The sequence below is a fragment of the Podarcis tiliguerta genome (genome assembly GCF_965153285.1).
Source record: "Podarcis tiliguerta genome assembly, chromosome: W".
NCBI lineage: Eukaryota > Metazoa > Chordata > Lepidosauria > Squamata > Lacertidae > Podarcis > Podarcis tiliguerta.
This window is the reverse complement of record NC_139552.1, coordinates 21,003,619-21,031,463: the sequence shown is the minus strand read 5'-3', so window position 1 is coordinate 21,031,463 and position 27,845 is coordinate 21,003,619. Positions and strand designations below refer to the sequence as shown.

General features: G+C 49.6%; 1 protein-coding gene and 1 long non-coding RNA gene across 2 annotated transcripts; both read right to left on the bottom strand.

The window, feature by feature from the left end:
* Positions 1–6,675: 6,675 nt before the first annotated feature.
* LOC310668895 lies at positions 6,676–19,466 on the bottom strand. The gene is made up of 3 exons (XR_014506879.1): positions 19,439–19,466; positions 7,278–7,384; positions 6,676–6,755 (listed from the first exon to the last, which is right to left on the bottom strand). It is a non-coding gene; the product is annotated as an uncharacterized lncRNA (long non-coding RNA).
* Positions 19,467–19,640: 174 nt separating this feature from the next.
* Positions 19,641–27,441, bottom strand: LOC310668778 (inositol polyphosphate 5-phosphatase OCRL-like; the record flags this gene model as incomplete). Its single annotated transcript, XM_083422109.1, has 7 exons — positions 19,641–19,954; positions 20,783–20,948; positions 21,409–21,519; positions 22,021–22,169; positions 23,944–24,040; positions 25,868–25,921; positions 27,403–27,441. The coding sequence occupies 7 exons, from the start codon at positions 27,439–27,441 to the stop codon at positions 19,641–19,643; spliced, it is 930 nt and encodes a 309-aa protein (XP_083278235.1).
* Positions 27,442–27,845: the final 404 nt, after the last annotated feature.

The window sequence follows — 27,845 nt, the reverse complement described above, 5'->3', positions numbered from 1 at the left end:
CCCACAGACCCCAAACCGCTCTCCACAGGAACACAGTGGCGCATCTCATGTATGTGTGTGGGGGGGGATTCCAACACTCCCCCCACCCCCACCCCCAGCAAAGGAAAGATAAGGGAAGCATTTCCAGCATTTAAAAGAGCCCTCAGCACAATGCTTTTAGGAGAGCAGCCCTGCCTGGAGAGCGAAGGGGGCTGCTAGGAAGGTCGTCAAAGCATCAAGGCATAGATGAGCCGAAGCATGCAATGAAAACTCTCTTAGAGTCAGAGTGACTGACAGGAAGACTGACAGAACCCCTGTCTGTTGCAGTTGATGGCTGAAGAGTTGAGAAACGGAGAAGGGGTACAGAGAGGGGGGGGGTGTATAGTGGCTAGAATTCTGGACTAGGAGGACCTGGGAGATCCGAGTGCAAATCCCCACTCAGTCATGAAGTGCACAGTTTGATGTTGGGTCCAGTCACTCTCATCCTAGCCTGCCTAACAGGTTTGTTGTGAGGGGAACAACAGGGGGAAAGGCAAGCCATCAATGCCACCTTGAACTGCTTGGATGAAAAGTGGGCTACGAATGTAATCAAAAGCATCCCCAAATAATGATCATGGAAGGTACCCTGGGGATCATCTAGTCCAACCCCCTGCAATGCAGGAATATGCAGCTGTACCTTATGGGAATCGAACCTGCAACCTTGGTGCTATCTGCAGCTCCCTCTAACCAGCGGAGCTGCAATGAGATTTGAGGGAGAATGGGAAGGCGGGTGGGAAGAGAAGTTCAGCTGCTCAGGAAGGGGTTGAATTCCATGGGGATGCTGGCCGTGTGGGGGACCCCAAGCCCTCGCCCCAGAAGATTACAAAAAAGAAGCAGACGAAATCCTACTTACAGATTCACAATGCTGGCCATCTCTTCAGCTGAAATCCCCTCCTGTTTAAACTTTAAAAGGCTCACACAACACTAACTCTGAACCTTGTCTCTAACCCTATTGCTACTCCTCTCTGTCTAAAATATACAGGAAAATATGTGCACAAAATATACAGATGAAAATGAAATGATAAAGTGAAAGCATTTGCTGAAATACAGTAGAGAAGTCACGCCTCCCGAGTTGAGGGAGGCCTTGCTTTGCATGCAGGAGATCCCAGGTTCAGTCCAGGATCTCCACCAGACAGGGCTGGGACTGTCCCCTGTTTGAAAACCCTGCAGCGCTGCTGCCAGTCAGTGTAGGCAGTGCTAGGCTAGCCAAGTGCAACTTCCTATGAATGCTCCTCTTATACGATTTCTCGAAACACAAGCAAGCTACCTTATCAACGAGTGGTGAGAGTTCATTCATGACTTTTAACAAACAGCAGAAACCATTTTATTATTTCTGTGTGAGTACAGAAATCCTGAATATGAAAGGAAGGAAACTTCCTGCCTCTGCAATAAAGGCAGCTGCACTGCTAGGTGAGCTGTCCCAATGCCAACTGAAACAGACCCTCCAAAGATTCAAAGGTGAAAAGGGAATTTTGAGCATCTGAGCACAACTGGGCCGTCTTCCGCGTTAACGTGAAGTGCAGGAAGTGATTGCCTTGAGAGGGGTAGGCAACCGAAGGCCCGGGGGCCGGATGCGGCCCAATCGTCTTCTCAATCCGGCCCACGGACAGTCCGGGAATCAATGTGTTTTTCCATGAGCAGAATGTGTCCTTTCATTTAAAATGCATCTCTGGGTTCTTGGTGGGGCATAGGAATTCGTTCATTTTCTCTCTCCAAAATATAGTCCGCCACCCCCCCCCCCCATGCTGTGAGGGACGGTGGACCAGCCCACGGCTGAAAAAGGTTGCTGCCCCCTGGCCTTGAGCCTCCTCCCCAGTACTGATTGCTGATTCTACTGAGTCCATCAGTATATTGTTGTGAAGTGACCTGGCATTTTTAAGGAAGTGCAATATAGGCTTGTCTTACATCTTTAACAACTACAACAAGAAGACAGTCAATTGCACAGAAGAATTCCATGTTGCCTGTGGGAGCGGCTGGGTAGACCTCTTTGCAGCTGCATGATCCATGCATTTGATCTCTAAGCAACTGGTCAATCTTCATAATTGGCTCTGGCTTCGTGTAGGAGATTGAACGCATCCTTCTATTTCTCAGCCCTGTATTCCACCCCCACCCCCCTCCTCCTATACTCGGACGGTGCCGACTACTCATCTCTACAGAGTGAAATGTTTCTGAGTCCTGCAGATCTAGTCTCAGACGTCAAACCTCTACCCCAAGGACGGGGGAGCCTGTGACCTTCTAGAGCATACATTTCTTTGGACTGCTATATGCTGAAGTGAACAAATGTTTTGTCTGAAACCCTTGAGAGCTTCTGTGGGCTGCCCTAGAGAACACTGGGCTAGAGGGATCATGGGGATGACTTGTTCCACAACAGCAGATGGCATGCAGAAATTTAAACTGTAGCAAAGGGAGGTAAACTGTCTAGCTAGCTAGCTAGCTAGCTATGTCTTGCTGAAAGTGCATGCACTCCTCTTAGCCAAAGCCCCAATAACTGCAAGCGTGGAGCCACACAAACATGCCTGATCTCGACACTGTCTTGGGGGAAACTCCCGATGCTGGAAAATTCATGTGCTCAATTTCTGCACATTGAGACAGGAGCCAAAGAAAGCACACGCAGAGTAGGGGGGCTCACAAAAAAGGTTTCTTTGGGAGGGGGTGGGTTGAGGTTTGCTCCGATGTGAAAGCTAAAGAGCAGGCTTTCACAGAGAAAGGAGCAGAGTAAGGCGGAAACTACTGGGACCCGTGCTTTCCAGGCACGCTGACGGGAGGGATGAGTCCAGCATTGCATTGTTGGGTCGTATTTCCAGTGACAACTATTTATGACAGAGGTTTACAGAAAATTGATCTAAAACCTCTGCTTGTAAGAGGCTGTGGGCATTTGAAGAAGCTCATCATAATCTTTACATGAAATGTATCTTTAGAACACCGGTGGCGCCATGTCCCCATTTGTTGCCTTAGTTTCTCCATCAATGCACCACCCACAATTTGCCATCATATTGGCATCAGGTGTTTTCCAGGCCAGTGAATGTCAGCAACCCCTTCTTCTAAAGCTGCTTCCCCAGTTTCATCCAAAATAGAAAGAAATGCCATTTGGTAGCCCATTGAGAAGCTTTGGCAAGTAATGAAATACATTTCTGAAAGTTATTTATGGATGCACAAGGTCGCCACATCTTTGCTTCAGGTGAATGGACAGGAACATTTCCCCAGGCGGCACACCACTGTCCCCGAATCTCGTCCGCTGCTTGGTCATTTCAAGAGATTGTGTGTCTTAGTAAGATTTTGTACATTTCAGAAAGCTTTCCCTTGCCTACAAATGAAGTGCATGATTTTTCAAAAACTTATTAATGCCCTGTGCTTTTACTTCTGGTGTGGTAAAAAATGGCAGAATCTGGCTATCATTTGAAGCAGTGTAAGATGCTGTTTACGTTTCCCCTCACATTTGGTGACTAGGTAGGGATATGCAGTTTTGTGTTTTGTTTTTTGAAGAGTTCCTAAGGAGTCCTGCTGCTTCCGAGTTTTATTTCGGGGGTTGTTGTTGTTTACAAAAAGGTAATCCAGTTGTAACCTTTTTCTAGGTACAATTCTGTACATTCTGGTACTACCTGTTCACTCATGGTCCCTCCAAATCCCTTTGTTTCTTTTAGCAATGTGTCCTTGTGTATCTGCATAAGCTTTTCAAAGCCTGCTACCTTTGCTTACAGAATTTCTCCTTAGGGGCGCTTTGAACACGTCCCGTAATACATGTGGATAAAAGGAATCGCCTTTGTTAATTTCAAAAGCCATTTTATTTCTTCCATGATTTTCCTCTGTTGTTAACTTATTTTGTAAACGCAAGTGGGGTTTAGTCACCAGAGAGGTGGATTCTGTGGTTTTGCTCAATAGGTCATGGTCATTTCAAGAGCCAGAGGGCCTGAGATGGTTCCAGCTCTAATTTCCGTGTAAGATTAGGAGTCCAAGAATGTGGAATCAGTACTGCAGAAGGTCAGTTCTGACATACTTCCCCCCTAAATAGTGGGTGAAGTCCTTTTGGAAAGGACTCAAAGGTTTCAAAGTGTCAAGTTTTGCTGTACTGAAGGACTGTCCATATCTACTCTATTAGAACATTGAACCCTCCTCCCCACTCCAGGAATTTGGCTATCCAAAGTGGGTTTGAATTTGGATAATAAAAGTTTCCAGTCGAGTAGATTTATATATTTTAGTGAAGGTAAGCAACTTAAAATGACCACAGACCCAGTAAAACTCATTACAAAGAGAAGAGAAACAACATTTAAAAGCAGATACAAAGAATGAGGCATTATTCTTTTCTCAAGAAGCCAGCAAAATTTCATTTTTCCTGTTTTATTTTAAGCATGCTTTTTATTCAAGTTTTTAGCAAACAACAAGGTGGTAAGCTGCTGACAATAGGCAGACCATCCTTTCTCAAGGGCCATTCCAAATGTGTCCAATTGATGGCTCCCAAATCAGCTGCACCCTGTGAGTCCAGAGGGCAACTGGTGCCATTGTCCCTGTGAGCATTTTGTAAGAAAGGGCACCAAGATTTCATCAAGCTGTCTGCCTTGATGAGACTTGCAGTGAGGATCCCTTTGATAAGCCATCGGCAAGGCATAAAGGAGGGCAGGTGGCTTGGTGAGCAGGGAAAGTCTTTCAAAGATTTGGACCAGCGATGTGCCTTTGCTTCGGGCCAAGGGTGATGGTGGATGGATCATAGCTACCTAACTCAGCACTGTCTGTACTGATTGGCAGTGGCTCTACAAGGTTCCAGGCAGGTGATGTTTTCAGTTTCACCTGGAGATGCTGGAGACTGTTCTGGGACCTGCATCACCAGCGAGCTCTGGTCCTCCCTTAAGAAGTTAGGCGGCTCAATGGTCTGACTCTGTGGAAGGCACCATGCTATTCCCCTTTAAATTAGCCATTTTCGACAGAAAACATGAGAACTGGAATTTTGCTCTTGAATGGATTTTTGGATCGCCTGCATGCCAAGCACATGCTTCTCCCACTGGGCCAGCACCCTTCCTCAGTGACTGAGCTCTCATTGCACACAGCCATCCAGCAAGCAAAAAAATGGTATTGTTAGAAGGGCAGAGTGGGGAGCAAGAGATTCAGGGGCCGGTTTTAGACCCACAGTGCTCGGGTTTATTCTGCTGCCTGCTTGACATTGTGCCTCCTTTCCCCCTACCTTTTATTCCTATGAAAGTTTCACAGTGTCGCTGCTTGGGATTCTGGATAATCTATGGTGTTTTTCTTTTCAGTTTTTTAAATTAATTTTCCAATTTTTTTTGAGACAAAGAAACAAACATACATACATCCTAATTGTAATTAAACCAATCTTGATAACATTGTTAAGTGACTTCCTCAAATCCCCCTGGTTGAATTTCATTGTATTTCATTTTAACAGTTTTCCAAAATCAATCTTCTCAAAAACAAACAAACAAACAAACAAAAACTTGATCACTTCACATCTTTCATTCTTTCTAATCTAGCTTGAAACATCTTAATTCCTATCCTTACATATTTAAATCCTATGCCTATCTCATATTTGCAAGCTTTTCCAATTAGGTTATCTTGACATATTTAGCTACATAATCTTTGAATTTTGTCCATTCTTCCTGGTACTCCTCCTCCTTCTGGTCGCGGACTCTTCCCGTCAGGTGGGCTAGCCCCGGGATTCTGGAGAATCTATGTGACTAGATGCTTGTAATGTATGCCAGGCAATTTGGCACAAGTGGGTAGGGTTGCCATCCGCCGGGATTTGGCCGTTGGAAACAAGTGTCCATGCGGGAAACGCTTGAATGTCCAGGAAAATCCAAAGGTATAGCAATTCTACACGTGGGGAGTAGGGACGCAAGCGCAAATCAGAATAAAGCAAAGGCTGGGAAAGTTCAAACAGAAACACACACACACACACACACAGGATCATAGAATTGTGGAGTTGGAAGGGACACCGAGGACCATCTAGTTCCGTTATTCCCAATCAGGGGTCCGTGGCCCCATCCTTTGCCTCCCTCCAACTAATTTTCTCTCATTTTGGCATGGCAATAGCATACATTCTATGGGCGGTCTTGTTGTTTTTAGTATACCTAAAATCCTTTGCTTATTACCCCACATTTTCAACCCGCAGCCCTGAGTTTAAGAGTGTCACGCTCTACCAGCTGAGCCACCCCACTGTAATTATCCCACACCTCCCCTCTTGACGAAGCTGCCTGCAAAGCTGATCTGCCGAGGAAATGTCCTTCTGCAGGCATGGTTTCAATCCAAACAGCAAATACTAGTGGCCAACTCCAAAAGTGCGGTCAAGAAACCCTGCTTGCCAAAGAACAATTGAACGCACCCTTGAAGCTCCTTTGCAGCCATGTCTTTACCTTGACACCACGCATGATGCTAGATGTGGGGCCTGCGGGCCTGTCCAGATTCCCCACCTCTGCTCTATCTAGCCAGGCTGATGTTTTCAAATGGGGGTTAAAGCTGTGAAGCTGTTTGGATGCATGACTGGACTTGACTGTGGGCATTTCATTGTGCTGTGTCCCAGAGCCTTAAGGATGGGGTGGCCTAGGAACCTAAGCCACCAGGTATATAAAAGTGAGGTCCACTCCAGCCAAGAGCAAAAGAAAACCACCAAGCAGCCATGCTCCCCAACAATGCCCCCCAAAGAGGATACGGATCATCTCGGGAATGCTGGTGTCCAGGCACTCAGTTCTCTCCTGCAGCTCGTCCTGCGTGCCCTGGGTCTGGAAGAGGTCCTCCTGAAGCAGAGTATCACCCATGCGTTCGGAAGGGATGAGGTACATCCTGGATAGCGTGAAGAACAATCCAGCCCTGGGGTGCATAATGTGAGGTCGAGGAATGCCACAATGGAGAGAAGCCCCTCACCAAGAGAGCTGGCACAGGGGCTGAGAACTGTATCCCGCCTGCTTTCCACAGTAGCATTCCTACCACCCTTCTCCTGATTTGGGCAATGGGAGAGTGAAATCATTCCCCGCTTCTTCTAGTGGCCAGTCTCAGAGAGCCGCTTTGCTAGGGAGAGACAGACAATGGTTGGGAACACTTGGGTTCTTCTGAGCCGCTCTAAGGAAGACCGTATGCTGGATGTCCCACCCGCTGCCGCTCCACCAAGGTGCCACTATACGCACAGCAGGAGTTTGTAAGAGCGAGTCGGTAGCTAAGATATGAATCAATTGGGACGTTTGGAACCTGCACACCCCAAAACTGGTACTGGATTCCAGCCCACACCCATCCTTTCAATGGTACCGTCCCCCTCAGCTCACCTGGTGGCAGGCATTCTTGAAGAGGTGGTCCACCAAAAGCCAGATCTCCTTGGCCGCTCAGTGGAGTCATCACCATCCTGGGGTACGATATCCAGAAACTGCTTCTCCTGGAGGTCCAATGACAAGCGGGACTGGCATGAGCGCCTGACAGAATGTGTGCCTGTATGCATTCTTTCCTTGCTCCAGCTGGGGGGACAAGTCTTGCCCTCTGAGGCCACAACTAGGTAGGGCTGGGCGATAGCTGGCTTTCAACACGGTGATATATCACTAGCTAAACATGCAATACACCAATATATCACTGTTATGTACTGAGTTGAATAGGATCCAAACTGCAGCAGTCTGATTGGTCCTAGAACAATAGGATCCAAAAGGCAGCAGTCTGATTGGTCCTAGAACAATAGGATTCAGAATGCAGCAGTCTGATTGGTCCTAGAACAATGCAGCAGTATGATTGGTTGGCAGGAACCACCCAATCATGCTCCAGATAGAAGTGAATCCACAACCTGATTGGCTTACAGTAGAATTCCGGAATTAGCCAATCATGTGCAGCCCGTTGTGTAAATAATGTATATAAAGCAGATACTTTGAGGGGATTTTCATTCATTCCTCCTCACCACTATGAGCTGAATAAAGAGCATGAAATCACTTTGCGACTCTGAGTATATTTCACTGGCGACGAAGGTGGGATCCCGCTGAGCTGACTGCCACACACAGCACCGCAGCACCGCCACCTGCCGCACCGCTGCCTCGCACCGTGTATCCAGGCTTCAGCTCCGGGACACAAGGAAGTCAGAATGGCAACCAACAGCAGCTTCTCGCCGTTCAACCCAGCATCTGGAGACTGGGAAGCGTACGCCTCCCGTTTCACCTTCCTCCTAGAAGCCAAAGGGGTCACCGATGAAGAAGACGCCAAGAAGAGGGCAATATTCTTCAGCGTCTGCGGAGAGGAGACGTTTGAAATCGCCCGGGCTCTCCTTGCGCCTGAAGACGTTGCTACTGTTCCATACAAAACAATAATGGAACAGCTGAAGGGGCACTTTTCACCACAGCCCTCAGTGGTGGCTCGTCGAAATGCCTTCTACGCAAAGCGGCAAGCCCCTGGGGAAACCAAGCCGCCCGGTTCTGCAACTTCTCAGAGCTGGAGAACATGCTTCGTGACCGCCTCGTCGGTGGCCTGAAGGATGAGAAGCTGCAACGACGCCTCTACGCTAAGAAGAACCTAACGTTCCAGGTCGCTCTGGAGGAGGCCCTGGCAACGGAAGCTGCCGAGAGGTCGACACAAGAGGCACGGCCAAGCCTGCCACCCCAACCGAGGGTCCACCACGAAGACCTCACCGACGACTCAGGATCCAACAGGGAGGAGGTGCACCGAGTACAGCAGCGCACTCAAGCAGCCCGCATACCACAGCTGCCTCAACGAGAAGGAGGGAACTGCGCAAGCTGTGGAGAAAGTCACGAGAGTGCTCGCTTCGGCAGCACATATACTAAAATTGGAACGATACAGAGAAGATTAGCATGGCCCCTGCGCAAGGATGACACGCAAATTCGTGAAGCGTTCCATATTTTTTTGAATATGATTAGAAAGGACCAATTGGTCAGAGGGATACAGGTCGGAGCTAAACAGTATAAATTAAGAGCATTTGCAGATGACATAGTTTTGACTTTACAGGAGCCAGAATCTAGTGTGAAAAGAGTTTTAGAACTGATTCAGGAATTTGGTCGATTGGCAGGTTTTAAACTGAATAAGACAAAAACAAAGGTTTTGGAAAAGAATTTAACAGAAATTGAGAAAGAAAGGTTTCAGAATGAGACAGGCTTGACAGTGGTGAAAAAAGTAAAATATTTGGGAATTACTATGACTGCAAAAAATGGGAATTTATATAAAGATAATTATGAGAAATGTTGGATGGAGATAAAGAAAGATCTAGAAATATGGTCAAACTTGAAACTCTCACCATTGGGTCGAATTGCTGTGATAAAGATGAATGTACTGCCAAGAATGTTGTTTTTATTCCAGACATTGCAAATTATTGATAAAACCGACGGTTTCAAGAAGTGGCAGAAAGATATATCCAGATTTGTCTGGCAGGGCAAAAAGCCAAGAATAAAATTTAAATTATTAACTGATGCAAAGGAAAGAGGAGGCTTTGCCCTGCCAGACTTAAAACTTTATTATGAAGCAGCAGGTTTCTGCTGGTTGAAGGAATGGCTACTTCTTGAAAATACAGATACACTGGATTTAGAAGGATTTAATAATGTGTTTGGTTGGCATGCATATCTATGGTATGACAAAGTTAAAGTGCACAGAATGTTTAAAATTCACATTGTCAGGAAAGCATTGTTTAATGTATGGATTAGATATAAAGACCTATTTGAAAATAAGACCCCAAGGTGGTTGTCTCCAATGGAAGCAAAATCTCTAAAAAGACCCAATATGGAGGCCAATTGGCCAAAATATTGGGAGATCCTAGAACAAGATGGAGATAAACTGAAATTGCAGAGTTTTGAGAAATTAAAAAGTAGAGTCCGTGATTGGCTTCATTACCATCAGATAATGGAGGCTTACAAATTGGATAGAAAAATTGGTTTCCAGGTGGAAAAATCAAAATTGGAAACAGAACTGTTAGAACCCAAAACTAAGATTTTGTAAAGAATGTATAACTTGCTGTTGAAATGGAATACACAGGATGAGGAAGTGAAATCAGCAATGATTAAGTGGGCACAAGACGTTGGTCATAATATAATGCTAGCTGACTGGGAACGGTTATGGACCACTGGTATGAAATTTACGGCATGTAATGCCTTAAGAGAGAATATTATGAAAATGATATACAGATGGTACATGACACCAGTCAAGCTAGCAAAAATTTATCATTTGCACGATAATAAATGCTGGAAATGTAAAGAAACTGAAGGTACATTCTTTCACCTGTGGTGGACGTGCCCAAGGATTAAGACCTTCTGGGAGATGATCTATAATGAACTGAAAAAAGTGTTTAAATACACCTTCCCGAAGAAACCAGAGGCCTTTCTCCTGGGCATGGTCAACCAACAGGTACATAAGAAGGACAGGACATTTTTTATGTATGCCACAACAGCAGCAAGAATACTCATCGCACAGTATTGGAAGACACAGGAGCTACCCACGCTGGAAGAATGGCAGATGAAAGTCATGGACTATATGGAATTGGCAGAAATGACTGGCAGAATCAGAGACCAGGGAGAAGAGACGGTGAAGGAAGATTGGAGGAAGTTTAAAGACTATTTACAGAAACACTATAAGATAATGAATGTTTGATGACACCAGATTGAATGTAAAAGGTTATTAGTAAAAAGTTTAAAGATTAAAAAAGATTAAATATTTTAAGATATAAGGAATTGTAATATATTAAGATATTAAAATTATGACAAAATTAAAATTAAGACAGAGGGAAGGAATTTGCTGATAGAATATATGATCTGGAATACAGAGAAGGAAGGTCTGGGGAGGTCGGAGAAACAAGTTAATGCAAAGAATATAATGAGGATAAAAATTGTTTTTATTTTTTCTATGCTTCTTTTTTATATTTTTTGTAGTTTTGTGTTTGTATGTTATTGTATTTTTCTATTTTTTGTTGTGTTGTGTTTTACTTTTTGTTGCTTTATACTTATTGTCAAACCCAATAAAATATTTATAAAAAAAAGAGAGAGAGAGAAAGTCACGAGAGGAGGACCTGCCGTTTCCGCAACGCAGAGTGCAGACAGTGCAGAAAATCGGGACACATCGCCCGGGTGTGTCGGGCTCGGCCCACCCAATGCCAGGCATCAGATGACCAATCCAAGAGCCCCAGGTCCCGGGGCCCAATGCACCAAGGCAACTCAACAGAGCTCACGGACTTCCAGGTATACCAGTTGCCCCACCCCAACGTAGAGAAAATTTATGTAGAGGTACAGATAGAGGGGGACGCGGGTGGCGCTGTGGGTAAAAGCCTCAGCGCCTAGGGCTTGCCGATCGAAAGGTCGGCGGTTCGAATCCCCGCGGCGGGGTGCGCTCCCGTTGCTCGGTCCCAGCGCCTGCCAACCTAGCAGTTCGAAAGCACTCCCGGGTGCAAGTAGATAAATAGGGACCGCTTACTAGCGGGAAGGTAAACGGCGTTTCCGTGTGTGGCTCTGGCTCGCCAGAGCAGCGATGTCACGCTGGCCACGTGACCCGGAAGTGTCTCTGGACAGCGCTGGCCCCCGGCCTCTTGAGTGAGATGGGCGCACAACCCTAGAGTCTGTCAAGACTGGCCCGTACGGGCAGGGGTACCTTTACCTTTACCTTTACAGATAGAGGGGGCCCCATGCCGCATGGAGCTTGACACGGGTTCAACTCTATCCATAATCTCGGCAAGGACCTTAAGGAAACTGTGTCCTACTGGGGGTCCCAAACTCAGGCCGGCCCCATTCACCCTCCGGGACTTCCAGAAACGTAAGGTCCCCAGAATGGGGGTGTGGACCTTCAGGGTGCAATACCGAGGGCGGACGCAGCAACTGGACTTGCTTGTGGTCAAGGGCCCCTACATTAGCTTACTGGGATTGGCATGATTTGGACCACTGGGGCTAGCCGTCACCGGGGTGAACCACACTACCTTACAAGTGGACGTGGACGCCATATGCAAGGAATTTCCGGGGGTTTTCGATGGGAAATTGGGACAGTATACGGGACCCCCCATTGCTCTACAGCTTGACCCCGCAGTACGACCGGTCAGGCTCAAGGCCCGCCGGGTCCCGTTCGCCCTGAAACACCATATAGACAAGGAATTGGACCAGCTCGTGGAGCAAGGAGTGCTGGAGCCGGTGCCTAATGCCCCCTGGGAAACCCCAATCGTCACACCCGTCAAGCCCAATGGTTCGGTCCGCATCTGCGCAGACTACAAATGTACCATAAACAAGGCCCTCACGGCCCATGCATACCGAGTGCCAGTGGTCAGCCATGTCCTTGCCTCCCTGGCTGGGTCAAAATTTTTTGGCAAGCTGGACTTGGTCCAAGCATATCAACAGCTACCAGTAGATGAGGCCACAGCAGAGGCACAGACGATTGTGACGCACAGAGGAGCGTTCAGGGTAAAGCGGCTGCAATTCGGTGTCAGCATAGCACCAGGTATATTCCAGAATCTAATGGACTCTCTCCTTATAATAATAATAATAATAAATTTTATTTATATCCCGCCCTCCCCAGCCGAAGCCGGGCTCAGGGCGGCTAACAACAATTAAATAATCAAACAATCAAATAATCAAACATTCTAAAAACATTCCATTATAAAAATTAAAGTCAAATTAATGGCAACCGTTGAGCAAAATTCTGTGCAGGTTGCCAGAGGAGGGAGTCAGGCTGGGACCTGACCAAAGGCCTGGTGGAACAACTCTGTCTTGCAGGCTCTGCGGAAAGATGTCAGGTCCCGCAGGGCCCTAGTCTCTTGTGACAGAGCGTTCCACCAGATTGGAGCCGCAGCCGAGAAAGCCCTGGCTCTAGTTGAGGCCAGCCTAACCTCTCTGAGGCCTGGGACCTTCAGGATGTTTTTATTTGACGAGCGTAGGTTTCTCTGTGGGGCATACCAGGAGACGCGGTCCCGTAGGTACGAGGGTCCTAGGCCGTATAGGGCTTTAAAGGTTAAAACCAGCACCTTAAACCTGATCCTGTACTCCACCGGGAGCCAGTGCAGCTGGTATAGCACTGGATGAATGTGATCTCGCAGTGAAGACCCTGTAAGGAGTCTCGCTGCGGCATTCTGCACCCTCTGGAGTTTCTGGGTCAGTCTCAAGGGCAGCCCCACGTAGAGCGAGTTACAATAATCCAGTCTGGAGGTGACCGTCGCATGGATCACAGTGGCTAGGTCAGGGCGAGAGAGGTAAGGAGCCAACTGCTTAGCTTGGCGGAGATGAAAATATGCCGCCTTTGTTATAGCTGCAATCTGTGCCTCCATGGAGAGGGAGGTGTCGAAGATTACACCCAAACTCTTAACGGACGGTGCTGGCACTAATTGCACCCCCGCTAGAGATGGGAGTTGCCCCCTCAATCCCATATCGTCCCGTCCCAGCCAGAGGACCTCTGTCTTCGAAGGATTTAACTTCAACCGGCTCCCACGTAACCATCCAGCCACAGCTTCCAAGCATCTGATCAGTGTGTCTGGGGCCGAGTCAGGGTGGCCATCCATCAACAGATAGAGTTGGGTGTCATCAGCATACTGATGGCAGCCCAGCCCAAAACTCCGGACAAGCTGGGCGAGGGGGCGCATAAAGATGTTAAAAAGCATCGGGGAGAGTATCGCACCCTGGGGCACTCCACACACCAAGGAGTGGCGGGATGACAATTCCCCCCCAAGCGCCACCCTCTGTCCCCGACCGGAGAGAAACGAGCGCAGCCATTGAAGGACTGTGCCCTGGATCCCCACGTCTGTAAGGCGGTGGTCCAGGAGTTCATGGTCGACCATGTCGAAGGCTGCTGACAGGTCTAGAAGAATCAGCAGCCCCGACCCGCCTTGATCCAGCTGCCTGCGGAGATCATCTGTTAGGGCGACCAGAGCCGTCTCGGTCCCATGACCAGCGCGGAAGCCGGACTGGAATGGATCCAGAGCCGATGTTTCATCCAGAAACCTACCAAACTGTTCAGCAACCGCTCTCTCAATCACCTTACCCAGGAATGGAAGATTTGAAACCGGGCGGTAATTGGATAGATCTAAGGGATTTAATGATGTTTTCTTTAAGAGCGGGCGCACCACTGCCTCCTTCAGTTCCCCTGGGAATGTCCCGGTGCCAAGGGACAAATTGATGATATCCCCCAGGGGGGCCCGCACCTCGTCTGGACACGCTCTAATCAGCCAGGACGGGCTTTCCAGCTCGGAGGGGTCTGTCCACATCGGCTGGGGATATCCGGTCAAAGTGGTCCAATACTGGACCCGAGGACAGTCGAGGGGCCTCCAGTTCCTTTATTGTATCCAAATTGGCAGGGAGGTCATGGCGGAGCAACAGGACCTTCTCCGCAAAGAAGCTCGCAAATGCCTCACAGCTGTGTGTCAAATTGTTATTTAAATTTGGCTGTCCTTCAAGGGATGTTAAAGACCGAATTATACTAAATAATTGCGCCGGGCGAGAGCTAGCGGATGCAATGGAGGCCGAGAAGAAGGACTTCTTAGCGGCCTTCACTGCCATCTCGTAGGTTTTCATAAAAGCCCTATAAGATGTTCTTGAGGCTCCGTCACGGGCACCCCGCCATACTCGCTCCAGCCGTCTGAGGTCCAGCTTCATTTTCCGGAGCTCCTCGGTAAACCAGGGAGCCCGGTTTCTGCGGGGTCGCAGAGGGCGCTTAGGTGCGATCTCATCGATGGCTGCCAGGAGCTGGGTATTCCAGCCCTCAACAAGCTCAGTCAATGAGTCGCCAGGGGGAGCAAGGTCCCGCAAGGCTTGGCGGAATCTATCAGGGTCCATCAGCCTCTGCGGGCGAGCCCAAATCTGCTCGCCACCGAAGCAGGGTGGGGGTGGAACGTCAATCCTGGCTTTCAGAGCGTAGTGATCAGACCATGGCACCTTCATCGAAGGAAACATGATCACATCTATACCGGCCCCAAAGATCAAATCCAGCGTGTGGCCTGCTTGATGTGTGGGGCCCGAAACAAACTGGGAGAGCCCTAGTGTCGCCATCAAAGACACCAGGTCCAGAGCCTGTGAGGAGGGAGTGGCATCAGCATGGATGTTGAAGTCCCCCAATACCAATAGGTTAGGAAACTCCAAGGCCCAGCTGGCCACAGCCTCCAGCAGGCCTGACAGGGTGGCTGCTGGTGCGCTAGGTGGCCGGTACACCAGCCAGACAGCCAAGCTCACCTCGGAGCCCCACACTAGGCCAACACATTCAATGCCGGGGATCGATGGCGATGGTAGAGCCCTGAAAGAACAATTTTCCCGGATTAATAATGCCACCCCTCCCCCCCCCGGCCCACAGTCCGTGACTGGTGGAGGACGGAGAAACCCGGGGGCGCCATCTGTCGTAAGGTAACAGTATCCCCTTCGCGCACCCAGGTCTCCGTCACACAAGCTAGGTCAACCCCCTGCGAGATGAAGAAATCTCGCAGGGTGGCGGTTTTGATGCCTATAGACCTGGCATTGCACAACACCAGTGACGGAGGTGAGTAATCCTTGCTCACCCTACCCTCGTCTCTCGGGATGGGGCGCAGATTGGAAGGGGTACGAGCATATCCATATCTCGATCCCCTTCGCCTATAACATCTGCCCCCACCGCCATACCTCCCTCGCCCCTCCACAGTAGGAATCCCAAGCCTCATACTCTCCTCGATTTACAAAATATAAAAGCAAGCAAACAAGCAAAACAGTTACACTAAAACAAAACCAATCCCCACCCCACTCAACAACCATCCCACCCCACCCCAAAATAACACAAAACAAAATAAAAATACATGGATAAAAACCACCGTTTATGGTGGTACAACAAAGTAAAAAACTAAAAACCCTTTTAAAATATATAAAAACATTTTAAACATTTGCTGCTGCATCACCAGTGTCCTTACAGTTATGGCGATGGTGAATGTGGGCCCCGCCCCCTGGCCTAGTAAAGTGGGCTTGCAGGGGGAAGAGCCCTCCCCACAAACTCATGGCGAAGCGGCAGCAGCAGTGTCCCGAGGCCTCCTTGGAGCCTTATATGCTGGGGTGGAGTCTGGGGCCCGCCCCCAGGCCCAAGATGGAGAATGGGCTTGCAGGGGGAACGGTCCTCCCCAAGACTCACCGGCAAAGCGGCAGCAGCAGTGTCCCGAGGCCTCCTTGGAGCCTTAAGGGCTGAGGTGGAGTATGGGGCCCGTCCCCAGGCCCAAGATGGAGAGTGGGCTTGCAGGGGAAAGAGCCCTCCCCACAACTCACGGCGAAGCGGCAGCAGCAGTGTCCCGAGGCCTCCTTGGAGCCTTAAGGGCTGAGGTGGAGTATGGGGCCCGTCCCCAGGCCCAAGATGGAGAGTGGGCTTGCAGGGGAAAGAGCCCTCCCCACAACTCACGGCGAAGCGGCAGCAGCAGTGTCCCGAGGCCTCCTTGGAGCCTTATATGCTGAGGTGGAGTATGGGGCCCGCCCCCAGGCCCAAGATGGAGAATGGGCTTGCAGGGGGAGCGGTCCTCCCCAAGACTCACCGGCAAAGCGGCAGCAGCAGTGTCCCGAGGCCTCCTTGGAGCCTTATATGCTGAGGTGGGGTATGGGGCCCGCCCCCAGGCCCAAGATGGAGAGTGGGCTTGCAGGGGAAAGAGCCCTCCCCACAACTCACAGCGAATTCCTGGCGTCACCCCCTTCTTCGATGATGTGTTGATTGCCGGGCCCACAGCAGAGGAGTTTGAGGACCGCCTCCGCACCGTTCTGCACCGTTTCCAGACGACGGGTCTCAAGGTGGAGCGGGAAAAATGTCTACTAGGAGTGCCTCAGGTGGACTTTCTGGGATTTATGGTGGATGCAGAAGGGGTCCACCCGATTGGGGACAAGGTACGGGCCATTTGTGATGCCCCAGCGCCCAAGAACAAGACTGAACTTCAGGCCTTCTTGGGACTATTGAACTTTTACCATTCCTTCCTTCCGTGGTGTTTTTTGCATAGTACACACACACACATCATGATTCGCAATATATTGCCAGGTCAGAAATTATGAAACCAGTCTCACTATCTAGACTTCAAGCTGATTTGAAAATATATCTGTATTGACGTATCGCCCGGCCCTAGCCACAGCAAGATTCTCAAGTGGGAAAACAAAAAACAAATTGCTCGCACCCCAAATCCAGAAATGTTCAGGGTGGTTAGTTCTATCTCAAGCTCCCACATTCAAGAGAAAGAGAAAGAGAGGAGGAGGGAGCAAGAGAGCTTTAGGAGCACAGCAGTGGCAAGCAGCCCATCACTAAAAGGAGTTGGCAAGGATGGAGAATTTGATCCCCTCATCACCAGGGCAGCTGTTGATTAGGACCCAGTTCATCCCCCCCGCCCCGCCAATACTCCCCTCCTCTGTCTTAGAATCATAGAATCATAGAATCATAGAGTTGGAAGAGACCACAAGGGCCATCGAGTCCAACCCCCTGCCAAGCAGGAAACACCATCAGAGCACTCCTGACATATGGTTGTCAAGCCTCTGCTTAAAGACCTCCAAAGAAGGAGACTCCACCACACTCCTTGGCAGCAAATTCCACTGTCGAACAGCTCTTACTGTCAGGAAGTTCTTCCTAATGTTTAGGTGGAATCTTCTTTCTTGTAGTTTGGATCCATTGCTCCGTGTCCGCTTCTCTTTGAACATGGCTATCATATCACTCCTTAACCTCCTCTTCTCCAGGCTAAACATGCCCAGCTCCCTTAGCCGTTCCTCATAAGGCATTGTTTCCAGGCCTTTGACCATTTTGGTTGCCCTCCTCTGGACACGTTCCAGTTTGTCAGTGTCCTTCTTGAACTGTGGTGCCCAGAACTGGACACAGTACTCCAGGTGAGGTCTGACCAGAGCAGAATACAGTGGCACTATTACTTCCCTTGATCTAGATGCTATACTCCTATTGATGCAGTCCAGAATTGCATTGGCTTTTTTAGCTGCCGCGTCACACTGTTGGCTCATGTCAAGTTTGTGGTCAACCAAGACTCCTAGATCCTTTTCACATGTACTGCTCTCAAGCCAGGTGTCACCCATCTTGTATTTGTGCCTCTCATTTTTTTTTGCCCAAGTGCAATACTTTACATTTCTCCCTGTTAAAATTCATCTTGTTTGTTTTGGTTGAGAGAGAGAGAGAGAGAGAGAGAGAGAGAGAGAGAGAGAATTTGATCCCCTCATCCCCAGGGCAGCTGTTGATTAGGACCCAGTTCATCCCCCCTCCTCCCCCCCCCCCGCCAATACTCCCCGCCTCTGGAGAGAGAGAGAGAGAGAGAGAGAGTATTGGCGTGGGGAATGACACATACTGTATCAGAGTCTTAGTGCAAGAGTAGCTGGTGCATGCTAAAGAACACAGGAGCCTTGCTGGGTTAGATATCAGCATTTTGTTCCCACAATGGCCAACCACATGCCCTTGGGAGTCCATAGGGACACGGGGACAAGAGCACTCTGTCCATCATGTTCCCCAGAAACTGGCAATCAAAAGCATGTGGTTTGTGATAATAGTGGCAAGAAATAGCCCTGACCGGTAGCCACTGATAAACATATCCTCCATGATTCTAAATGTCTACAGCTGTCCAAATTGACAGTCACCACTGTCTCCTTGTGGCTAGGATAATACACCCAAGTCTATCTGATTTCGAGAGGAGTGACATTTCCCTGAGCCACCCCAAAGCAGCCACTACCGTTTCCCAAATGCCAGTGCTCAGGTGGTAAGAGTAAGCCAGAGTGGCATAGCCTGTGCAGCAGTTGCTGAGCACAGAGACAAGGAGAAAACTGGCTCTTGGGGCCAGAGGGGGCTGGCGCCTGCATCATGAGACTGGGCTTTCTGCCTCCCGTGCTGCCAATCGCAAGCGGACCCAGAGTCAAGCAGCGCAAAATCAGTGACAAGCAGTGATGGCAAATTCTGGCTTCGTCTCCGTTCTCCTCTGCCGAGTTCTACAAGGGCCACGTTGAGACTAGGGAAGAGAAAAGCGCAGAGAGCTAGAGCCACCACCTGGACTGGATTTGAGTCAGAAGGCAGGCAGGTGCGGGTTGCCTGAGAGGAAAGTCAGGTTGGTGGGGTAGTGCCTGGTTTGCCCTAAGGGACCAGCTGCCACTGCATGGAGCAGCTGCTGAGCGTTGACAAGGGCAACTCCATTTACGTGCCTTCGAGGCACATGCACACTGCCGCAAAGCTGGAAGGGGCACTTGAAGGGGCAAAAATGTCCCCCCCCCCAAGAGCACAAAAGCGCCAAAGTGGCATGGAAACAGCATCTCGACTCCCTCCCAGGAGCTTTGGCACCGACCTCTCAGGCCTGTGGAGAGTTGGAGCAAGGAATTTTGCAGGGAGGCTGCTGGTTTTCCAAAGGCCTTTCAAAAGGGCTTCCGGGAGTTTAGAGGGTGTTTGCAGGCTTTTCCAATGCTGTCCCCAATATACGCAATTTCATTTAAACGCACGGTACCTCGGAACGCAACCCCCCTGTAAACGGGGCGTTGCCTGTACCTGATTTGAGCCCGTTACAAGAACATCTAGAGGATAGCAAACCAACTGTTACCTTTTCTAGGAAGCTGTCTTCTCCCTGAGATCAGAGGAGGAAGGCAAGAGCAAAAGACAACCAAGGGTGTTAATGGCACAGGCCCTGAGAAGAGAAAGAAACAGCCCGTTGGCTGAGCAGTATCTGGGCAGATGGCAGGGAAATGCACACGGTTCAGTGGCCCTGCGAAAGGGCAGGTGGGAGGGCCAGAACCTGGGATGACTCAGTCAAGGCAAGCAAAGGGCATGAACAGCACACAGGAAGCGGATGCACAGCTACAGAAGCTGAATGCAGCGGAGGACCCCCAGCCCCCACATTTCTGAGTGGAAGAGCAGCTGTTTTTCAAGCAGGCAAGCAGAGTGGGAAGGGTAGACATCCAGCACAAGGCTTCCAAGGAGGTCCCGAAGCAGCTTGGTAGGTATCTCCCACTGATGGTGAGGAAATAGTCCTTGCTAGGGTCAAGGTGAAGGACAAAGATAGCCTCAATCTTCTCTTCCTTGCTGACGTACACATCCAGGGAAATGTCCCCCGTCTCACCTAAAACGGGAGGAGGTCAGGCAGATACACTCTTTGGCACAGCCAAGTTGGCTTGTCTGTAAATTAAAAGTGAAGACAGTGAAGAATTGAACAGAAGGACACAATGCGAGCCTGCTGGATCAGGCCAATGGCCCATCTCGTACAGCCTCCTGTTCTCACAGGTGTATGGGGGAAACCTTAACTTCAAGAATTAGGAAAAGAAGCGACTCAGTTCCCACCCCCACCCCACTTTCCTCTCTAGTCCTCCAAAGCGGCAGCTGCACAGAAGATGGTGACATCATACTGGGGGGTGAGAGAAAGTGATCCTAACAAAAGAATATAAAAAGGGAAAGCACTTATTTGTCTCCTAAAGCATTTTTGCGCCCCCAATGTAACTTTCTTTTTTAGTTTACATTTCACTGAGTTTTTAAAAGTTTGGCTAGTTCTATATGTTCTCCAAGATATTTTTGTGCCTCCACAACATAAAAATACGCATATTTTTTTTTAAAAAGTAATTTTTGGACGGACTGCTCTCACTGGTTCCCTGCAATGCCAAAAGGTGTTTGGGGACCCTCCAGCATTGTTTGGCTTCAATTCATTTGTGCGTGTGTGTGTGTTTGTTTAAAGCTGGTCACACACACTTTTACACTTTGGGCTCAGCTGCTTTGACGTGTGGCCCGTGGAGGCTTGAGCATGGGGCAATGCAGCCCACAAATGTTAAGCCTCCCCTGCTCTACCAAACTCCCAAGGTTGGAGGGAGGAGGGTTGGGAAGAGGAGGAGAAAAGGAAGGCCTTCCCTTGGGGTCCCTTTCCAACTCTACAGTTCTCTGATTCCAGAGAGAGACGCGCTGGGCTCCAAGTATCCCTCGCAGGGCTCAGCGCAAAGCCATGGCTTCCAATACTGGCTGTCACTGAGCTTGGGGATAAAGGAGAAGTGGAGGGTGACCTGCCCGTTGTTTGTGATCTGGAACTTCTCCTTCTGCAGCTGCCGGAACTTCACATTCTCAAACGGAAACTGCAGAGCAAAAGGCGGGGGGGGGGGGGAGAAAGAGAGTGCTTGCCTTCAGCAGAGGCAAGGAAACGTGCTCCAGGGGGAAGTTTGTCCTTGGCCCCGGGCTCTCATTTAGGGGACTGCACATGCAACAGGTCCACGTGGGGCTCTCCAGATATTGCTGCACTTGCCACTGGCCATGTTGGCTGGGGATGATGGGAGTTGTAGTCCAGCATCTGGAGGGCACCACGCTGGCTACCCCTGGAGTCTTTGCCTGCGAGGAAGAGGCTGCCGCTCAGTGGAAGGGCATCTGCCTTGCATGCAAAGGTCCCAGGTTCTATCCCCAGCATCTCCAGGTAGGGCTGGGAGAGATCCCCCGGAAATCCTGGGGAACCGCTCAAGACTGAGCTAGATGGGCCAAGGGCTTCTTCCCCCCCTGGTCTTTTTGCAGCAAACCCTCTTTAAGGGGTTGGAGAGGATCCTATTCGTCTTTACCTCCCTCCAGGGAGGGAAGGAATTCGTTCTCCATCCTGTCCATCAACTGAACAATATCCTCAAACACTTTCCGGTACCGTCGGTCAGCCACAACCTTCACCTATGGGGGGGGGGGCAGAGCATATTTGTTGGGGCTATGGACTGAAAGGGGGGGGGGGTATGAGTTAAGAGCAGAAAGGCCTGATGCACCCCCCTGTTCCCAGCCCTGAAAGAGGCAAGTACTGTAACTCTGAGAGCTTCCCCAGGATGGCAGCGGCTGTGACTTCCAGAGCCAATGGGCTGAAGCCAAATGCTCCAAGCCAAGTACCACACAAGCTCCACTGCATGAATGGAGCCAACGGTTAAGGTATACAGTTCAGCCCATGTGGTCTGCCCTGCCTGCAGGAGCAGCGTATACTCAGAACAGTGGAGAATGGAAGCCTAGGGATTTAACAGAGCCAAAAGCTGCCCACTCCTTGCACCGGAAGTCATTGGCCAAGGAGGAGCTGTGTGGAAAGGGGCCTGGTTGTTGGTCAGGGCCTGCCCAGATTCGAGGAGGTGCCACATAGCAGGCAACTAAAAACCCTGACTAGACGATAGCCCTGGCCAGGGCAGGTGTTACCCCTGTGAGGAAGAGGGAGCTGACGGGCTTGTGGTCGCTCCTTTTCAATTCCATGTGGCTTCGGTAGCTGAGCTGATTCACGCTGCCTCCTCTCCAGAGGATTGGCTCACACCATGCTGGCACACGCCACTTCCCACTGCAAGGAGACACTGTTGGACTGGCTGAGGCAACACACAAGGCTCACACAGTCAAACTTTGGCTCCACACACGGCCTGTGATCTTGACCACGGTCAAGAGCTGGAGATGATGGGGCTTGGGAGTCCAACTTCTGAAGGGGCGGACCTTGCAGGTGTGCAGGCATTTTGCCTCATGGAGAGAGTTGTTAGGAAATCAAAAGCAGAATGAATTTCTGACCTCCCCCAGTTTGGATTCCTACATTGCAGGGGGTTGGACTAGATGACCCTCGTGATCCCTTCCAACCCCACAATTCATTAATTAAGTCTACCCTGGCTGGCAGCAGCTCTCTGTGGCCCAATCCTTTGTCAGGTGGAGGTGCCTTTCAACTTGAGACTCTGCATACAAAGCATATGGCACACCACCAAATGATGATCCTTCCCCAAAACAAGGGGCCCCGTTATTCTTGTTCAGACACTATTTTTTCAGTGATCCAAAAGACCCTTTCTGGCACCTGAAATGCTGCCCAAAGGAGCCTGCCGTTTTCCGGCTTCGTCACTACATGTTCCGCCTGTCCTTTTGATTTCCCCATTACCACAGCAAGAGCAATGAAACTAGCAGGCCTCGGTGGCTTCTGACAGTTGTCAAGAACCACAAGCATATGCCAAATCCTGGATGGTGAGGCTCAATGGCTACTAGCCATAATGGCCACAGAACATACTCCACCAAGAGAAGCAGCATGGCTTGGAGGAGGGGAGCGTGCTGTTGCACCCAGGTCCTGTTTGTGGGCTCCCCGAGAGGCATCTCATTGGCCAATGTGAGAACAGGATGCTGGGCCAGATGGACCAATGGCCTGATCCAGCAGGGCTGCTCTCATGCTCCTATGCCCTGGCAGACTCATCTTGAGAGAGCACCAAGTCTCATTCCCAGACTTCCTTGACACAAAGAGGATTCTCATTCAGCCTGCTGCACCTTTCAAGGAACTGCAACACCACTTATAAAAGGTAAAGGTAAAGGTACCCCTGCCCGTACGGGCCAGTCTTGACAGACTCTAGGGTTGTGCGCCCATCTCACTCAAAGAGGCCGGGGGCCAGCGCTGTCCGAAGACACTTCCGGGTCACGTGGCCAGCGTGACATCGCTGCTCTGGCGAGCCAGAGCTGCACACGGAAACGCCGTTTACCTTCCCGCTAGTAAGCGGTCCCTATTTATCTACTTGCACCCGAAAGTGCTTTCGAACTACTAGGTTGGCAGGCGCTGGGACCGAGCAACGGGAGCGCACCCCACCGCGGGGATTCGAACCGCCGACCTTTCGATCGGCAAGCCCTAGGCGCTGAGGCTTTAGCCCACAGCGCCACCCGCGTCCCTGTACACACCACAAAACAGAGGATGCTGGTTATCAGGACAAATGTGGGGGGAAAGGAGCCAAAACATTTCCAGAGCAGGGATGGCTTGAGGAAGACAACATATCACAGCCTTGCATTTCACAACTCGCCTAGCAGCCTTTGGCAACCCGGAATTCCATGCAAGCAAAGTGAGCAGGTGAAGGAGAGCTGGATCTCTCTCTTCCTCCGTGGCTTGGTGTCCATTCTGGCTGCAGAGGAAAGGAAGTCCGTCCAGCCCTCAACTCTAGCCCTCCTCCAACAGCTGGCTTAGCAGAAAGCCATGTCTAAAAAATATTTTTGACTAGCCTGCTCAGGAGGATGGAAAGGCAGGCCACTACTAGCATCTCAGCAGACTAGGAAAAACAAACAAGCCTTGCAGAAGAATGATTGAGAGGACTTACTTACAAAGGCTCAGCTATCAAGCAGGATCTTTTTTTGAGTCGAATTTGTACGTCGGGATGAACTTGATCTCTCCCTCTGTGAAATCAGCAAAAGCTGTCTTTTGGGTACGCTGAATGTTTAGCTAAAGCCAAAAAGAAATCGCTAATCAGCAGAGAAGCAAAAGACCCCCTGTTGCCTGACAATGGAGTCTATTAACAGCCACTGTTGTGCTGGAAGACCAAGGTGAAGTACTAGTAGGTTAAAGGTAAAGGTAAAGGGACCCCTGACCATTAGGTCCAGTCGTGACCGACTCTGGGGTTGCGGTGCTCATCTTGCGTTATTGGCCGAGGGAGCTGGCGTACAGCTTCCGGCTCATGTGGCCAGCATGACTAAGCCGCTTCTGGTGAACCAGAGCAGCACACAGAAACACCGTTTACCTTCCCGCCGGAGCGGTACCTATTGATCTACTTGCACTTAGATGTGCTTTCGAACTGCTAGGTTGGCAGGAGCAGGGACCGAGCACGGGAAGCTCACCCCGTCGCGGGGATTTGAACCGCCGACCTTCTGATCATCAAGCCCTAGGCTCTGTGGTTTAACCCACAGTGCCACCCATGTCCCTACTAGTAGGTTAGCCAAGTGCAAAAAAAGGGGGTATACCTGCTGAAATCCTATCTTATACACACTTATTAAAGGTACAGGATGCTTGTGCATTTTTGCCCCATGTCATCTTAAATTACTTTGCTGCATCACACGACAGGAAAATCCTCTAACTCAGGAGCAGCAGACACGTGGCCCTCACAATGCTGCAGAACTACAATTCCCATCATCCCTGATTACTGGCCATGATGGTTGGAGCCAACAGGAACTGCAGCTCAGTAACATCTGGCAGACCACAGGTTAGCCATACCTACAATATGCAATGTTATATGTACGAATAATCCATACAAACGGTTAACAACCACCAGAATACACCCCGACACGATGAGCAACTGCAAAACCATCCTTTTGCATCCTACATTGGCTCCCAGGACGTTTCTGAGCACAATTCTGAGTGTTGGTGCCAACCTTTAAAGCCCTAAATGGCCTCAGTGTCTGCATCCCCATTGTTCATCCCAGGCATCTGGGTCCAGCACCGAGGGCCTTCTGGCGGTTTCCTCACTGTGAGAAGCGAAGTTACAGGGAACCAGGCAGAGGGCCTTCTGAGTAGTGGCACCTGCCCTGTGGGACACCCTCCCGTCAGATGTCAAGGAGATAAGTAACTATACAGCCTTTAGGGAAGTTTTTAATGTTTTATCATGGTTTTGCATATGTTGGAAGTCTGAGGCTGCCCCCCCCTTGCCTTCCTTGCAGCATCCTTCTCAAAGGGCTAAGGCATGACTACGCTCACAGAGTTTAAATCCACCATAAGGTGCAGCAATCAGGCCTCTGTTTCAACACAAAATACCAATGATCCTTATGCCAAGTGAGAGAAAGGTCGTCAACATGTTGAACACACAAACCTTGGAGAGAAAAATGTAAAATAAAAAGCATCAGCAATTCAATTGGACTTAATGGAAGTATCTGCTGATAAGAACATGTGAGCAACGCAGATTTTCAAGATCGATGCAAAACCTAGAGCAGGAAACCTTAGACCTTTAGATATTGCTGGACAGCAGCTATGCTGGGGCTGATGGGAGTCCAACAACATCGGGAGCGTGTGCTGAGCTAGGAAAGCCCTCTAACTGGGAAATTGCAGAGCAGTCCTACTTATTCCAAGGCAACCCTCCAACTTAATTGGAACTTGCTTCTAATTCAGGTTGCACAAACCTGCAACCTTAAAAAGCATTTGTAGAAGTCGCAGTCATCCTATGTTCTTTGCTCCTAACTGCCTGAAAGTGGTTCCTCTAGCCTAGGCTGGGGTATCCCAGACAAAGGAAATAAACAGGGCAATATCCTAAACCACCACATAGAACACAAAGATGTCTCTCACCTGGTCGTAGGTCAGAAGTCTCTGAAGCTCATTTTTAGTGATCAGATGACAATGCTGGAAAAAAGCAAAGCAACCACAGCTACAGGCTAGCTCACGGGGTCGGGGGGCAGCCTGCTGCCACTTCCTGCAATATCTAGTAAGACTGATAGCTAGGATTGGGCAGTATGATCATATTAGGCTAGTGCTCTGTGAACTAGACTGGCTCTTGAACTGCTTCCAGGCCCAATTCAGAGCACCCCATCTGGCCTTTCAAGTGTTTCAAGGTTTGGGAAAAGGGTACCAGAAGAAGGCCCACTTCTGTTTGCACTGCCTCTCCGCTGACTAGAATCCCCTTCCCAGGGAACTCCTGCTCTTTCAAGCATGGCAGGGCCTTTTCAGTCATGGCACCCGACCTTTCAGAAGAATCTCCCAAAGAGGTTCACCTGGCCCCTGCTTTGATGTCCTTTCAGCAAAGACTTTTAGAATTTCCCCTTGTTTCTTGAATTCATGGGCAAGGCGCTTGTGGCCCTCCAAACCCTGCTGTAGTACACAGGAACATAGGAAGCTACCTTCTATTGAGGCAGACCATTGACCCATCAAGCTCAGGACTGACTACATGGACTGGCAGCAGCTTTCAGGCAGAGATCATGCCCAGCCCGATCTGCACACACTGGTGACTGAGCCTGGAACCTTCTCCATGCAAAATGGCCGCTCTGCTTTCGCGTTACTGCCCTTAACAAACTGCAACTCCCACCCCGATCACTGGAGAAGTTGCCCACATTTGCTATAATCTAATCCAATACATCTCTGCCACTCGGTTTACGTTGCTCTCTACTGGCTGCTCTAGTAGAAACCTTAGTGGTGCAGCTGCAGCAGCAGGGATCGCCGACACTGCACCCTCCTGGTGTTGCTGAAGTGGAACTCTCATGAGCCCCAGTCAGCAAGGCCAATTCTTAGCAATTATGGGAATTTTGGTCTATCAACATTTGGAGAGCACTATGCTGCCTGCCATAAAGAAGGCTGATCACCGAAGAATTGATGCTTTTGAATTCTGGTGCCGGAGGAGACTCTTGAGAGTCCCAAGGACTGCAAGAAGATCCAACCTCTCCATTCTGAAGGAAATCAGCCCTGAGTGCTCACTGGAAGGACAGATCCTGAAGCTGAGGCTCCAAGACTTTGGCCACCTCATGAGAAGAGAAGACTCCCTGGAAAAGACCCTGATGTTGGGAAAGATGGAGGGCACAAGGAGAAGGGGAGGACAGAGGACGAGATGGTTGGACCGTGTTTTCGAAGCTACCAGCATGAGTTTGAGCAAACTGCGGGAGGCAGTGGAAGACAGGAGGGCCTGGCGTGCTCTGGTCCATGGGGTCACGAAGAGGCGGACACGACTAAACGACTAAACAACAACAAATGCTGCCTACCCTGAGCTACACACAGGCAGGAAAGTTACAGAAACATGACTCAGTTTGCTTCTCCAGATAGCGGAGACCAACAAGTTACATCAGCCAAGGCTCTCTCTCTCCAAGCCCTCGAAACACACTCGTTTTCATGATTGCCAGCTGCGGCAGACCCTGGTCACGGGGCAGGAAGCTCATCTGGGCACAGATATCCTTGTAATCCTGGTTTCGGCGCTCAAAGTCTTCCACGTGGGCAGCAAGGTGGGAATTGACAACGCAGAAGCTGGTATTGTTGCAGACAAACCTCGCGGCCACACAACCAGCAAAGATGGCTGGTTTTGTTTTTTTTAGTAATATTTTATTGGGTTTTACAGAAAACATAAAACAACAGTAAACAAACAACCTCACAACAAAAGAACAGAAAAATAGACACTACAACACACAAACACAAAACAGCAAAATACAAAAAAGAAAATAAACATATTAAAAACGATTTTTGTCTCCTTGTATTCTTTACATTAACTTATTTCTCCGACTTCCTCAGACCTTCCTTCTCTGTGTTCCAAATCAAATATGCTGTCTGCAAATTCTTTCCCTCTATC